General features: G+C 40.7%; 1 protein-coding gene across 4 annotated transcripts in view; it reads left to right on the forward strand.

Moving 5' to 3' along the window:
* FNDC3A (fibronectin type III domain containing 3A) overlaps window positions 1–12,310 on the forward strand; it is a 187,190-nt gene that overhangs the window by 165,753 nt on the left and 9,127 nt on the right. For all 4 annotated transcript variants that reach the window (XM_062194208.1, XM_062194206.1, XM_062194207.1 and 1 more), the window contains 2 exons: window positions 7,957–8,123; window positions 8,837–8,964. In XM_062194208.1, the coding sequence (XP_062050192.1) occupies window positions 7,957–8,123; window positions 8,837–8,964 (295 nt within the window). The remainder of the gene's footprint in view (window positions 1–7,956; window positions 8,124–8,836; window positions 8,965–12,310) is intronic.

The raw sequence follows: 12,310 nt of genomic DNA on the forward strand, positions 1-12,310 counted from the left end.
GGCAGAGTTAGAGACAGAGAGAAGTATTCCATCGTCTGGTTCACTCCCAAGGCCAAAATGACCGGAGCTGAGCAGATCCAAAGCCAGGAGCCAAGAGCTTCTTCCAGGTCTCTCACATGGTTGCAGGGTCCCAAGCACTTGGGCTATCTTCCATTGCTTTCCTAGGTCATTAGCAGGAAGCTGGATCAGAAGAGGAGCAGCCAGGACACAAACTGGCACCCACATGGGGTGCTGGCGCCACAGACGGAGATTTAGCCTGCTACACCACAGCAATGACCCCTTTAACATTTTCATTTGGAGTAGCGCAGGAGGGCTTTCTGGAAACAGGTTTAATTAATATGTGGTTGAAAGAGAATAGAAGAGGCAGCACCACGGCTCATTTGGTTAATCCTCTGCCTGCAGCGCCGGAATCCCATATGGGCACTGGGTTCTAGTCCCGGTTGCTCCTCTTCCAGTCCAGCTCTCTGCTGTGGCCCAGGAGGGCAGTGGAGGATGGACCAAGTGCTTGGGACCCTGCACCCACTTGGGAGACTAGAAAGAGGCACCTGGCTCCTGGCTTTGGATCGGCGTAGCGCCGGCTGTAATGGGCATTTGGGGAGTGAACCAACGGGAGGAAGACCTTTCTCTCTATCTCTCTCTGTCTCACTGTCTATAACTCTACCTGTCAAATAAAAAAATTTTTTAAAAAAGACTAGAAAAGGGGGCGGCGACATATTACAGTAGGTTAATCCTCTGCCAGCGGTGCCAGCATCCCATATGGGCGCCAGTTCTAGTCCCAGCTGCTCCTCTTCCAATCTGACTCTCTGCTGTGGCCTGAGAAAGCAGTAGAAGATGGCCCAAGTCCTTGGGCCCCTGCATCCACATGGTAGTCCAGGAAGAGGCACCTGGCTCCTGGCTTCGGATTTGCACAGCTCCGAATGTTGAAGCCATTTGGGAAGTGACCCAGTGGAAGGAAGACCTTTCTCTTTGTCTCTCTCTTTCACTGTCTGTAACTCTACGTAGGTCAAATAAATAAATAAAATATTTTTTTTAAAAAAAAGAATAGAAGAAAGATTCTATTAAATATAAATTGTTATATTCTATTTCAGAACTTCAAGCTTAATTAATATTCAGCTAGCATCTGAAGAATTAATGTAGGCTATAACTCCGGCTTGTAGCCTTTGGCTATGAAAAATGAACAAATTAAAAACTTTTATGTCATAAATGTAAATATAAATGTAATCAATTTAATATCTTTGGTTGCTTTCCTTCCCTTTGATTTTTCACAGCTGTTTACACTTGTGATTCATGACGTACTGTAACTGTTCCCTGGCCATGAGTTTTTCAGTTTTAAGCTTTTTTTCAACAGTTCTGTGACTGGTTTTTTCCTCTATAATTAAAATTAAAACTTCAGAAACTTAAAAGACAAGGCTTATCTAATTACTGCGGCTTAGAAATACTGTTACTTTGGATCATTAAACAATTTTTCATTTTTAACCTGACTATAATTTCCAAACTGTTAGCAATATATGAGCATTAATTTATTCATTCCTCAATTGCCAAAATTTTCATTGAAAACATCTCATCAAAAATATTGAGAAAAATTTTTTCCCAGAAACCTTTTATTTAAGGAATACAAACTTCATACATTTCATAATTGCAACTTTAGGAACATGGTTTTTCTTCCCATTGTACCTGCCTTCCCACCCACTCTCCCATCCCTCTTCTTCCTCTCCTATTCCCATTCTTTTTTTTTTTTTTTTTAGATTTGTTTATTTATTTGAAAGGCAGAGTCTAGGCCAGCGCCATGGCTCACTTGGTTAATCCTCCGCCTGTGGCGCCAGCATCCCATATGGGTGCCAGGTTCTAGTCCTGGTTGCTCCTCTTCCAATCCAGCTCACTGCTGTGGCCCGGGAGGGCAGTGGAGGATGGCCAAGTGCTTGGGCCCCTGCAACTGCATGGTAGACTAGGAAGAGGCACCTGGCTCCTGGTTTTGGATTAGCACAGTGCCGGCCATAGCGGCCATTTGGGGAGTGAACCAACGGGAGGAAGACCTTTCTCTCTGTCTCTCTCTCTCACTGTCTGTTACTCTACCTGTCAAATAAAAGAAAGAGAGTGAGGGAGGACGGAAGGAAGGGAGGGTGGAAGAAAGGGAGGGAGGGAGGAAGGGTTACGGAGAGGCAGAGAGAGAGGTCCTCCATCCACTGGTTCACTCACCAGATGGCCACAATGGCTAGAGCTGCTCTGATCTGGAGCCAGGAGCTTCTTTTGGATCTCCCACATGGGCGCAGGGGCCCAGGGATTTGAACCATCTTCCACTGCTTTCCCCGGCCACAGTAGAGAGCTGGATGGGAAGTGGAACAGCCAGGACTTGTACCAGCGCCCATGTGGGATGCCAGAACTGCAGGCAGCAGCTTTATCTGCTGTGCCGCAGCACTGGCCCCCTACTATTCCCATTCTTATTTTTTACTAAGATCTATTTTCAATCAACTTTATACACATAAGATTAACCCTTTGTTAGGTAAAGAGTTCAACAAGTAGTATGGGAAAGAAAAAAAACTTCCTCAAGAGTCAAGACAAGAGCTGTTCAAAGTCACCGCTTCTCAAAGTGTCAATTTCACTTCTATAGATTACTTTTTAGGTGCTATATTACTTATCACAGGTCAGGTCGAACATGTGGTATTTGTCCTTTTGAAGGCTGGCTTATTTCACTAAGTATGATGTTTTCCAGTTTCATCTATTTTGTTGCAAATGACCAGATTTCATTTTTTTTACCACTACTGTGTAGTAATATCCCATGGGGTACATATCCTATAATTTCTTTACATAGTCTTCAGCTTATGGGCATTTAGGATTATTCCATATCTTAACTGTTGAGAATTGAGCTACAATAAACATTGAGGGTACAGATAACTTTTTCATATGCTGATTTCATTTCCCTTGCTAAATACCCAGGAGTGGGATGGCTGGGTCATATGGCAGGTCTAGATTCAGATTACTGAGGTATCTCCATACTGTCTTCCACAGTGGCTATACCAGTTAACATTCCCAGCAACAGTGGACTAGGGTACCTTTTTCCCCACATCATCTCCAGCTTTTGTTATTTATTGATTTCTGTATGAAAGCCATTCTAATGGAGATGGTGGGAAAACTTACTGTGGTTTTGATTTGATTTCCCTGATGGCTAGTGATCAGCATTTTTTCATGTGTCTGTTGGACATTTCAATATCCTCTCTGAAAAATGCCTTTTTAACTCCTCTGCACATTTCTTAACTGGGTTGTTTGTTTTGTTGTTGAGTTTCTTGATCTCTTTATATATTCTGATTATTAGTCCTTTATCAGTTGCATAGTTTGCAGATATTTTCTCCCATTCTGTGGGTTGCCTTTTCACTTTGCTAAATGTTTCTTTTGTAGCACAGAAGCTTCTCAATTTGATACAATCCCACTTGTCAATTTTGGCTTTCACTGCCTGTGCCTCTGGGTTCTTTTCCAAGAACTCTGCCTATGCCAATGTCTTACAGGGTTTCCCGAATGTTCTCCAATAATTTGATGGTATCAGGTCATAGATTTAGGTATTTAATCCATTTTGAGTGGATTTTTGTATAAGATGTAAGTTACAGGTCTTGTTTCATACTTCTGCATGTGGAAATCCAGTTTTCCCAGCACCATTTATTGACGAGACTGTCCTTCCTCCAGGGAAGCTTCTTTATCAAAGATAAGTTTGTTGTAGTTGCATGGGTTGATTTCTGGCATTTCTATTCTGTTCCATTGGTCTATCCATCTTTTTCTGTACCAGTACCAGGCTGTTTTGATTATATCTGCCCTGTAGTATGTCTTGAAATCTGATATTGTGATGCCTCTGGCTTGGTTTTTGTTATTTAAGATTGTGTTAGCTATTTGGAGTCTCCTGTGTTTCCATGTGAATTTCAGCATAATTTTTTCTAGATCTGAAAATAATGTCCTTGGTATTTTGATGGTTATCTCATTGAATCTGTAAATTGCTTTTGGCAGTATGGACATTTTGATGATATTGATTCTTCTAATCCATGAACATGGAAGATTTTTCCCCTTTTTTTTTTTTTTTTTTGTATCTTCTATTTCTTCATTTAATGTTTTGTAATTCTCATCATTGAGATCTTGGAGATCCTTGGTTAAATTTATTCCAGGGTATCTGGGTTTTTTTTGTAGCTATTGTGAATGAGATTGATCTTAGAAGTTCTTTCTTAGCCATGGCATTGTCTGTGTATACAAAGGCTATTGATTTTTGTGTGTGATTTTATATCCTGCCACTTTACCAAACTCGCTTAATGGAGTCTTTTGGATCCCCTATATTTAGAAGCATGTCATCTGCAGATACAGATAGTTTGACTTCCTTCTTCCCAATTTGTATTCCTTTGATTTCTTTTTCTTGCCTAATGGCTCTGACTAAAACTTCCGGGACTACATTAAATAGCAATGGTGAGAGTGGGCATCCTTGTCTGGTTCCAGATCTCACTGGGAATGCTTCCAGCTTTTTTCCATTCAATATGACACTGGCTGTGGGTTTGTCATAGATTGCCTTGATTGTGTTGAGGAATGTTCCTTCTATACCCAATTTGCTTAGTTTTCATCATGAAAGGGTGTTGTATTTTATCAGATGCTTTCTCTGCATCTATTGAGATAGTCATACGGTTTTTGTTCTTCAATTTGTTAATGTGATGTATCACATTGATTTGTGAATGTTGAACCATCCCTGCAGTCCAGGGATAAATCCCACTTGGTCCGGGTGAGTGATCTTTCTGATGTATTGTTGAATTCAGTTGGCTAGTATTTTCTTGGGGATTTTTGCATCTGTGTTCATCAGGGAAATTGGTCTGTAGTACTCTTTCTCTGTTGTATCTTTTTCAGGTTTAGGAATTAAGGTAAGGCAGGCTTCATAGAATCTGGGAGGATTCCCTCCCTTTCAATTGTGTTGAACAGCTTAAGAAGAATTGGAGTCAGCTCTTCTTTAAATGTCTGGTAGAATTCAGCAATGAAGCCGTCTGTTCCTGGGCTTTTCTTTGTGGGAAGCTCTTTATTATGATTCAATTTCTGTCTTGATTATTGTTCTGTTAAGGTTTTCTGTGTCTTCATGGCTCAATTTAGGTAGGTTGTATGTATCTAGGAATATGACCATTCTGGGTTTCCCAGTTTGTTGGCATACAGGTCTTTGTAGTAATTTCTGATGATTCTTTTTATTTCTGTGGTGTCTGTTGTTACATTTCCTTTTTCATCGCTATTTTATTAATGTGGGTTTTCTCTCTCTCTTTTTTTTTGATTAGTTGTGCCAGTGGTGTATCAATTTTTTTTATTTTAAAAAAAAAACTGCTTTTCATTTTGCTGATCTTTTGTATAGATATTTGGTTTCAATTTTGTTTATTTCTTCTCTAATTTTAATTATTTCTTAACTCTGACTAGTTCTGGGTTTGGTTTGCTGTTGTTTTTCTAGGTCCTTGAGATTCACTGATAGCTCATTTATTTGGTGCACACACAACCTACCTAAATCCAATTTTTGATGTAGACACCAATTGCTATAAACTTTGCTCTTAACACTGGTTTTGTTGTATCCCTTAAGTTTTGATGTGCTGTATTGTTGTCCTCTAGGGTGAAGGTAGTGTCCAAGGTGACCCAAGTTGGGTGTGTTAAATCTCTTTCTTCTTCTTTTTTTTTTTTTTTTTTTTTTTTTTTTTTTTATCAGAGAGGAGGTTTGTTCTGCTCTGTTGGCATTGTCTCACACTCATTCTCTCCCCAAAGGAGATCAGTGCCTGGGTGCTAACCCCAGTGGGTACAGTATTCATCTGTGCTGCCCCAAGAACCATACAGAGAATCTGTGCAGTCCTTGGTGTGAGCACAGATCCCACAACAATGACCCTCACCAGTAAATCAGGGAGCATGAAGCATGTGGAGCCACTCACAGTGACTGCACAAAGTCCCAGCCACGTAGTCACAGTGTTTTCACAGTCCCAGCACACAAGCCTACCATAGTCACGGGCGCCCAGCCCCTGTCAGTTTTCCCAGCCAGACTCAGGCTTCTCTACTTGGCTGGTTGCTGGGTGCCCAGATACAAGCTAGCTCAGCTGTTAACTAACCTATGTCCACAATGGCGCCCACCCCCACTTGGCTTGTTACAGGATGCCAGTGCAGGGTGATCAGGGAGAGAGAAACATGCTTCTTTTTTCTTGGTTTGGCAGGTACACTGTCCCCCTCAGGGTTCCAAGCCAGGCCCATGCCAGGTTCTTCTGCAACTTTATCACCAGTGGCCTGGGCTGCTGCCTACTGGTCTTACCTCACTCTCTAAGGCTAGTGCTGAGACTCTGGGCTGCTGGGATCCTGAGTTGTATGCATCTACACCCTTCACGTAGTTCCACAGTGTCCCTCCAATTTGCATAAAGTTTCCTCTGCCATTTTTCTCCTTAACTCTTCCCTAAGACTGAATTGTCTGCACTTTTTTTAAACTATCTTCCCTTAGACTAGAGCAGTAAGTTTCTTCCCTAATGTGCCATCTTGGATCTCCCCTGGGAAAAAATTTATAGAGAACTTACTAGGAGAAATGCATGGGAGTACCACAACTCACAGAAAATGGGATTAAAAGTAAAAGTTTTTAGTGCAAAACTTTTTCATAATATGTGGAAAATTTATATTATGACAGAACTATGGATGGATTTCAAAAGTTTTTGCACCAAAATAATCTCATGCTTTTAATTGCATTTTGCATGAAATATTTGCAATATCTGTATCTATGATGATAAACTTTTGTCAGACAATTCAGGTAGAAAATTTATTGGAAATTATTTTCTCATACTGCTATGTAAATCTCTAGAAAACATCTATATTCCTGTGAAACAGTGGTCTTTCTGCTTTTGACTTGTTGAAGATATGGTTACTGATGCTTTAAGCCTGTGATTATGAAGTAAATTGAAAGTATGTTACTGCAAAAATTAAAGGAGTAAAAAAGGAACAAGGAAAAGGAGGTTGAGGGGAGGCAGTGAAGGAGGGAACTATGGTTATCTTAGAATTGTATCAATGACATTATTCTTTTTATGTTAATAAAAATTTTAAAAAAGAAAGCATCACCAATCAGCTAAAACTATGCCTGGGAATTAGGGATTTTCTTTTTCCCAGATGAAGGCAAGCAAGATTGAAGTGCAGATACTCTCATAGCTCAGGTCTGTGATACAGATGACAAATTCTATGAACAAGACTTCAGTTAGAATTAATTCGTAATGAAAATTGTTGATATTTTGAGTATATTTAAAAATATATACATTAAAAAGCAGCAGTTAGAAATAAAGCAGTACCAGCCAGTGCCGTGGCTCAACAGGCTAATCCTCCGCCTTGCGGCGCCGGCACACTGGGTTCTAGTCCCGGCAGGGGCACCGGATTCTGTCCCGGTTGCCCCTCTTCCAGGCCAGCTCTCTGCTGTGGCCCGGGAGTGCAGTGGAGGATGGCCCAAGTACTTGGGCCCTGCACCCGCATGGGAGACCAGGAGAAGCACCTGACTCCTGCCTTCGGATCAACGCGGTGTGCCGGGCGCAGCGTGCTGGCCGCGGCGGTCATTGGAGGGTGAGCCAACGGCAAAGGAAGACCTTTCTCTCTCTCTCTCTCTCTCTCTCTCTCTCTCTCTCTCATTGTCCACTCTGCCTGAAAAGAGAGAGAGAGAAAGGGAGAAAGAGAGAGAGAGAGAGAGAAAGAAGTACCAGAAACTAAGAAGAAATAGTTACAGGTGGGTGCACATGAAATATAGCAAAAGGCTTTCAGGAAACGCAAAATTGGAAAATTTTACCAATTACGTGATTTTTATCATCCGTTGAAAAACAAAGATATGTTTGGAGTGACAAACCACTCCTGCCATTACATTTTTTGAGTAACTCATCCCTAAGAAATGTCTCCAGTTGTACCATTTTGGTTTTCATAATGTAGTCTGAGGCTTATTTAATGAAAGAGTTATTTTCACTTTAGGTTTGTATCCCTGTACAGAGGACCATGTCATACATACAAAGTACAAAGACTGAATGAGTCAACATCCTATAAATTCTGTATTCAAGCTTGTAATGAAGCTGGGGAAGGTCCCCTCTCCCAGGAATATATTTTCACTACTCCAAAATCTGTTCCAGCTGCCTTGAAAGGTAAGTTATGTATCCTGAACTTGTTTTCATTGCTAATAAATTAGATATATTTTCATAAAAGTGCTTTTTCTGTTAATAAAAGTTAATATCCAGTATATATTTGATAGTTTTGTTATTTAAATGTTTTAAGTCATTACAATCTCATTCATTTGGATTTAAGGGAAAGAGCTGGGTAATCTATTAAACAAAATAAGGTCTTAAGTTAGATTTTTTTAATCAGTCTTGTATATAAACACATATACATGCATTTCTTATATGCATATATGTTTTTAAATTCATTTCAGAGTTCTTATTTTAAAACTATCCTGGCAAGGACTGCAGTTTGTGTATTTAGCCAAAAAGTTCATCGTACTCCAAGGACTAATCCCAGAGACTTGCATTACAATATAATGGATCAGGCATTTGAATGAATTATTTGTTAAGCAATTCTATAGGTCTGAAGACTCTATTTAAATAGTCTTTCTAGTAATGTTGATGAGTTTCATTGAGTCATTTTTCTGTTCCTGCATCTGCCTTCCTATCTCTTAACTGTAAATAAATTGTTGATTTTAACCACTTTGTATGGAAATTTCAAAAATTCACTTTATTTCGTTTATTTTTAAGTCTATAGCTGGATTTTAAAGGTTTGTTGATTGGTTTAAAACAACTATCCTTGTGATGCGCCAAATTGTACCTCAGTTGAAGCAGATTTTGTTTATATTTGTTTCTTCCAGCCCCCAAAATAGAGAAAATAAATGATCACACTTGTGAAATTACATGGGAGTGTTTACAGCCAATGAAAGGTGATCCAGTTATTTACAGTCTTCAAGTTATGATGGGAAAAGATTCAGAATTCAAACAGGTATGTGCCAAAATATAGTACTGTGTATACATATTTATGCATTTCTTTCATTTTTATGTATTTCCAGTGCAGGATTTGACTGTCCTTACCTAATTCAGAAACATTTGTTCAATATACACTGTGTCCCAAAGATCTCCAGATTCAAAATCTTTTGAGCATGAACTATAGTTAAATAAATTATTCATTCATTTGACAAGTACTCGCTGAATTCTGCCAGGCATTCAGGATAGAGCACTGAGCAAAATGCCCTTGTTTCCATGGAGCTTGCATTCTAGTGGAAAAGACATTGAAGGCAGATAAACAGGTCACTATGTAATACTTCAAATAGGTGCAAGTGCAATAGAAAGAAAATAAAACTGGGTAAAAAGAGAATAGGAAGTGGCTAGTGCCCCGGCTCAATAGACTAATCCTCCATCTGCGGTGCCGGCACACCGGGTTCTAGTCCCGGTCGGGGTCTGTCCCGGTTGCTCCTCTTCCAGTCCAGCTCTCTGCTATGGCCCGAGAAGGCAGTGGAGGATGGCCCAAGTGCTTGGGCCCTGCATGTGAGACCAGGAGAAGCACCTGGCTCCTGGCTTCGGATCAGCGCGATGCGCCGGCCTCAGCGCGCCAGCCACTGCAGCCATTGGAGGGTGAACCAACGGCAAAAGGAAGACCTTTCTCTCTCTGTCTCTCTCTCTCTCACTGTCCACTCTGCCTGTCAAAAAAAAAAAAAAAAAAAAAGAATAGGAAGTGCTGAAGGGAGAGGCCCTGAGACAGGAGCACGCTTGGTAAGTTTGATAACAGTGAGGCTGGTATGACTGGGATGAAGGGGCAAGGGAAGTTGTTGATGAGATCAGGTAGTAATGGTAAAGGGAATCATGTGGAGCATTAGAGGCCATAATGTGTCTTCTAGTCTATGTGAAATGAGAAGCCAGGGCAAGATTTTGACCAGATAGTCACATAATCAGACACAAGGTCATTTTAGCTATAGACTGGAGCTAGAATGGGACAAGGGTAGAACCAATAAGATGAATAAGGAAGTTTCTACAATAATAATAATGGTCATAATACAGTGCCTAAATATGACAGTAGGCAAGATTATTATGAAAGCCTAGAGGAAGTGTCACTTTCCTAGTTGACAGATTTCAAAGTTACTTTCCTGGTAAGGGATGAGTAACAGCCAGGTGGAGTGAGGAGTTATCAGTGTTCATTAAAACTTTTATAAAAACAAGACTCAAGCCTAATGTTTAGAAGCATTTCATCTGATTTTATCCTTTTTTTCCATCAGCCTTCTTGATTTGTAGGGGCTTCTAAGCTGGTTTGTTTACATTGTGTCTTATTTATTGATTATCTTTTTATTCCAGCCTTCTGTTTTGATATTAATGTAATAGTTTTAAAGATTTTGTTTGTTTATTTGAGAGGTAGAGTTACAGACAAAGGGAGAGACAGAGAAAGATCTTCCTTCCACTATTCATTCCCCAAATGGCTGCTGTCACCAGAGCTGGGCTAATCTGAAGCCAGGAACTTCCTCTGGGTCTCCCCAATGAGTTCAGGGGCCAAGCACTTGGGCCATCTTCTCCCAGGCCGTCAGTAGGGAGCTGAATTGGAAGGGGGCAGCCAGGATAGAAACTGGCACCCATTTGGGATGCTGGCACCACAGGCAGAGGCTTAGCCTACTATATACCACAGCACTGGCCCCTATAATGGTTTTGTTTTGTTTTGTTTTTGTTTTTGTTTTTTTGATAGGCAGAGTGGACAGTGAGAGAGAAAGAGAGAGAAAGGTCTTCCTTTTGCCGTTGGTTCACCCTCCAATGGCCGCTGCAGGCGGTGCTCTGTGGCCGGCGCACCGCGCTGATCCGATGGCAGGAGCCAGGTGCTTATCCTGGTCTCCCATGGGGTGCAGGGCCCAAGCACTTGGGCCATCCTCCACTGCACTCCCGGGCCACAGCAGAGAGCTGGCCTGGAAGAGGGGCAACCAGGACAGAATCCGGCGCCCCGACCGGGACTAGAACCCGGTGTGCCGGCACTGCAGGCGGAGGATTAGCCTATTGAGCCACGGCACTGGCCCCTATAATGGTTTTAATAGAGATTAACTTTTGCTTAATAGAAAGAATTTTCAGTACAATTTTTTTCAAGTTTTGCCAAGTATGGAAATATGTAGTATCTTAACTGAAACTACAAAAAGACCCAAAGAAATTAAGTTTGGCATGTGATTATTTTTCTGTATTAAACCATCTGCAAATTGACATGATAATTAGATTTGAAATGTAATTTACAGATAAGCAGGTTTCCTCCCAAGGAGGAAGTAAAATTAATATTAAGGAAAATGTAATTGTATTACATGTTTAAAGGAAATAAGGACCCCACATTTGAGTAGTATATGAATTTTAATAAGTTTATGTCACTACATGAAAGAGCAACACTAATTCTAATTTCAACTTAAAAGCTGAATTAACCCTATTACCACTTAAATGAGATTGTAAGCACACTATAAAACTTAAAATACTGGTCCCCTTAGAACTTCATCCTACACTTGCTCATTTAAGTCTCTTAAATATTTATAAAAACTCTACAACTTACAGTTTTGGAATTTTGAGAGTTCAGTTTCATCCATGGAATTTATATTTTGTAATTTATTATATACCTAACAGAGATAGTAAATACTATGAATTATTTTCCAAAAGTTCATGGAAAATATATATTTTTAAAAACGCATGGATTTCAAAATTTTTACACTAAAATAAACCTGTCTTTTAATTCCATTTTTCCATAAATTCTTTGAAGTACCCTAGAAATAAGGGGGAGGTTACATTTATTAATAAGTTACTGTTTACATTTCAAGAAAGCAGTTAGTAGGCCGGCGCTATGGCTCAACAGGCTAATCCTCTGCCTGCGGCACCGGCACACCGGGTTCTAGTCCCGGTAGGGGCACCGGATTCTGTCCCGGTTGCCCCTCTTCCAGGCCAGCTCTCTGCTGTGGCCCGGGAGTGCAGTGGAGGATGGCCCAAGTGCTTGGACCCTGCACCCCATAGGAGACCAGGATAAGCACCTGGCTCCTGCCTTCGGATCAGCGCGGTGTGCCGGCCACAGCGTGCTGGCCGCGGCGGTCATTGGAGGGTGAACCAATGGCAAAGGAAGACCTTTCTCTCTGTCTCTCTCTCTCTCTCACTGTCCACTCTGCCCGTCAAAAAAAAATTTTAAAAATAAAAAAAAAATTTAAAAAGCAGTTAGAAATTTAGCAAGCAAGCAGAAATTTTATAATCTTGATATTTTTGCATAGGTAAGCAAAGCATCATAATGAAGATAAAACCTGTTTTATAAAAGGGGAATAATTGGGGTGCGCATTTGGTACAGGAATTAAGTCACA

Source organism: Lepus europaeus, chromosome 6 (genome assembly GCF_033115175.1).
Source record: "Lepus europaeus isolate LE1 chromosome 6, mLepTim1.pri, whole genome shotgun sequence".
Taxonomy (NCBI): Eukaryota; Metazoa; Chordata; class Mammalia; order Lagomorpha; family Leporidae; genus Lepus; species Lepus europaeus.